This window comes from Solanum verrucosum, unplaced genomic scaffold (genome assembly GCF_900185275.1).
Source record: "Solanum verrucosum unplaced genomic scaffold, falcon-dt-bn FXZP01000442.1, whole genome shotgun sequence".
In the NCBI taxonomy this organism is placed as follows: Eukaryota; Viridiplantae; Streptophyta; class Magnoliopsida; order Solanales; family Solanaceae; genus Solanum; species Solanum verrucosum.
In genome coordinates, this window is record NW_026020316.1 from 230,758 (window position 1) to 234,268 (window position 3,511).

General features: G+C 34.1%; 1 protein-coding gene across 1 annotated transcript; it reads right to left on the bottom strand.

Annotated features, from left to right (window-relative positions):
- Positions 1–547: 547 nt before the first annotated feature.
- On the bottom strand, positions 548–1,788 carry LOC125835186 (E3 ubiquitin-protein ligase SIRP1-like). The gene has a single exon (XM_049514309.1). It carries the CDS (start codon positions 1,753–1,755, stop codon positions 667–669), a length of 1,089 nt encoding a protein of 362 aa, XP_049370266.1. The 5' UTR covers positions 1,756–1,788; the 3' UTR covers positions 548–666.
- Positions 1,789–3,511: the final 1,723 nt, after the last annotated feature.

The window sequence follows — 3,511 nt, forward strand, 5'->3', positions numbered from 1 at the left end:
TCTCTAGGGATGGACTAATGCACATACAAACAGAATCTCAGCTCGCATATCAACAATTGCAATTCACTCACATTTAACAAGGTCCCTTCAATATGTCCCTATGATCTTGACATATAAAACTCATATATAAGTTTTGAATGTCCACAAACAAAGAACAGAATTTCATACAACAAGCCAAACTTTTCCAACTTCATTCTGATACTGAAATCCAACCTCAACGAAGAAAGTCATTAGATCTAGCAATTTAACTTGACAAGTAGGAAGTCATTACCATTTCTCGTATAGCATGTAAACAAGATCAATAATGCCTGAACCATAGCACATTGCTATAGCTTAAAAGTTGATAAATCAGAAACGAGACCAAGAGCTTTCTCTTGATTCTTGTCGTTCAGAGGACATTTGACATAAACCCTTTCATCAGCTTAAAGGATTTGAGAGTTGAGTTGATCAAAAAGTGTACATATTTAAAGCTCTATACAAACAGAAGAGAGTCGTTGGCTTCTAGTCTAACAAAAGTAAAATGATCCTCTATATAATACAGGCAGGCAAGCAAGACAGGATGCAGTGTTTGCAATACTATAATTTAGCAAGTACCACGCTATGTACACAAGCAAAACGCCAAAGGAAATCCATGCATCATAGAGCACAAACTCAATATGATGAAATTTAATCCTCATGCATATGAGCATTGGAGTTTGCATTTGATGCAGAAGACGTCATTGATGATGAATTTCCATTACTACCTGAGTTTGGGGATGAAAACAAGCCACTCAAAGGCCACGGAAGTGACACTGGAAACGGGCGACCGTTTTCATTACTAGTATCCTCATCTTCATACCTTCTACCATTACCATTACTACTCTGAGCATTTGTGTTACTACCACTTCCATCATTGGTTCCAGCAGACTCAACTTTTGATTCATCAGAGGGCAACTGGTGCCTACAGACGGGACATGTGCTATGAAGCTCCAGCCATGGTAAGATGCAGTCACCATGAAACCTGTGCTTACAAGGCATCTCTTTGGCTTCAGTCCCAATCTCAAAGTCTTCCAAACAGACAGAACACTGCAATGTCTCATCAATTGTCACCACAGGCAATGCCTGTACAACCTCTTTTTGAGCTGGTGGAGTACCATACCTATTTGGATCATTCTCTGCCAAATGTTGCAGCAACACGTCTAAACCAGGACCAATGAAATAATCACCCAATGAGCCAATAGGTTGGTTCCTGGAATTATTATCTGAACCCTGCACAATGATGGTTTGATTGAATGGATTTATAAGTATAACACGCTCAAGATCCCTACTCTCTCTACCTGTCTCCCTGTTTTCATTCTCAGGGTTAGGGTTCTCCGACTCAGCCAACATTCCAGCTCGAATACCTTGCAAGAGCTGGAGAATTGTGGCAGAGTTCCTCCTGCGCCTATTTATTATAGATGCCAAGTCTGGATCAAGTTGTGTATCGGCTTCACGTGTATGATCATCATCGTCATCATCTTCAAATTCGAGATGCCTAAGTCTAGAACGACGACGAGGGTTGGTCATCATGCCTAACAAGATAGGTGCCCAAAGTGAGAGGGCACGATCAGAATCAGAATCAGAATCAGAATCTAAAGGCGTCTCAGTAGTGTCTGATCCCATTTCTTCAATAAATCCTAGTTGACAAATGGGACATTTTAACTCAACCTCCATCATGGGGTTCACCCTCCTTGAACAATGATGACACCAATATCTTGACGCTCCTCTTCCGTCCATTGAATCTGTCAAATAAACAACATCATAATATGTGTATCTACAAAAGATACTTCATTCCAAAAGAGAAAAATGGAAGTTAGATATAAAGAATAAGGTCTTCTTTCTCTATCAAACAAACAACATCCAAGCATCAACAAGATCTTAGCAACAAATATTCTATCTATATATCAAACAAACAATAACCTAGCATCAACAAAAACAAAAATCATAAATATTTGAGTCCTTCACTGCAAAAATACAAAAAAAAAAAAAAAAAAAAAACCAACAAGAAAAATGGAAAAAAAAACGAAAAAGGTAGAGAAAACCGCAGACAAGTTGATGCAAACTTAACCTACCTTGTTTGAAAGGTGTACGGAGATTTAGCAAAATTGCACAGCTGAAAACAAGGAAAAAACAAACAAATTCTGCAGATCCGGCGATATAAATGCATAAATTAAAAGGTAGAAAATAATTTATATACCTAATAAATAATTAACACAAAGGTAGGTAAATAGAAGGGTGTAGAAGGTTGAAGAAGCAAATAGAAGCTTAACAAAGTAAAAAGAAAATTAAATTTTCTTTATACCATTCAAGAACAAACTTATTCCATGTCCAGCACCAAATGATGAGTATTACAAGAAATAAACATTAAAATATAAAATCAAAGAAATGCATAAAAGTCAACAAGATAACCCTAAAAACGTGTACACGTTAACATACACATAAAATATAGACAAAATACCTCAATAAAAAAAAAACACTTCAAGAGGTTTTCTTCTTTCTCTGCCCCTTTTGTTGTTTGTTTGTGAACTTCTTATCTGATCAGTTTAACGCGCTTTTGAATATGTAAGGAAGGATCTTTTCTCTTTCTCTTTTTTGCAAATATTTTTATCTGCTTCCGAATCTTTCTTATGTGGGGCCTACATCAATCAACCAACCCCACTTGTCTTGTCATTTATGGATTTCAAAAATTAACCCTTTAATTACTTCTTTTTAACTTTAATAAATTTTACTCGCACCATTCAAAAAAGTAATGATTCTAACTTCAACAAGTAAGGCATCTAATTTGGATGACAATCATTTCTTTCCATCCCAAAATGAATATATATAACAACAATTAATTTTCCTTCTAATCATCAACCTCATGCATCTTTACTTTATTTTTATCTATTTCATAACTTGTTTTAATTAGGTTTATTTGATTGGTCTACATAACTAATGTAGTATCTTGTATGAATCTATCACCCGTCAAGAGACTAGGTCCTTGACAACAACTAATAAGAGACAAGCTAAAGACTACTAACAACTAGGAGTAGGCATGGTATGGTATATACCGAATTATCATATCATATCGAAATTTTTAATATTGTGATTTTGGTATTATGGTATTTGGTACGGTATATGGTATATATTCTATTTTTTTTGTTATTTGGTATGGTATTTGATATTTAGAAACAATATACCGAAATACTGAATAGCATACCGAAATATATAGTTACATAAATAACATATATATATTATTAAAATACTATCAAATATGCAATCTAGTATTAGTATATACTCAATGCTTAGAAGTTGAAACTTTGACTACTATATTTTGATTGAAATGTATTTGAAATTTAATTGTAATTGATTAACTAAAGGAGTTGTTTGTATTTTATTTTGAAATATATATTTCTACATATATGAAACAATTGAGATTTTTTTTTAATTATCAAAGTGATAATACTCTATTATACGAGTATATATTAGTCGAAACTGAACAAACTATGATTAC

Coding starts and splice junctions, on each gene's coding strand:
- LOC125835186 (XM_049514309.1), bottom strand. CDS start 1,755: ATGGACGGAAGAGGAGCGTCAAGATATTGGTGTCATCATTGTTCAAGG.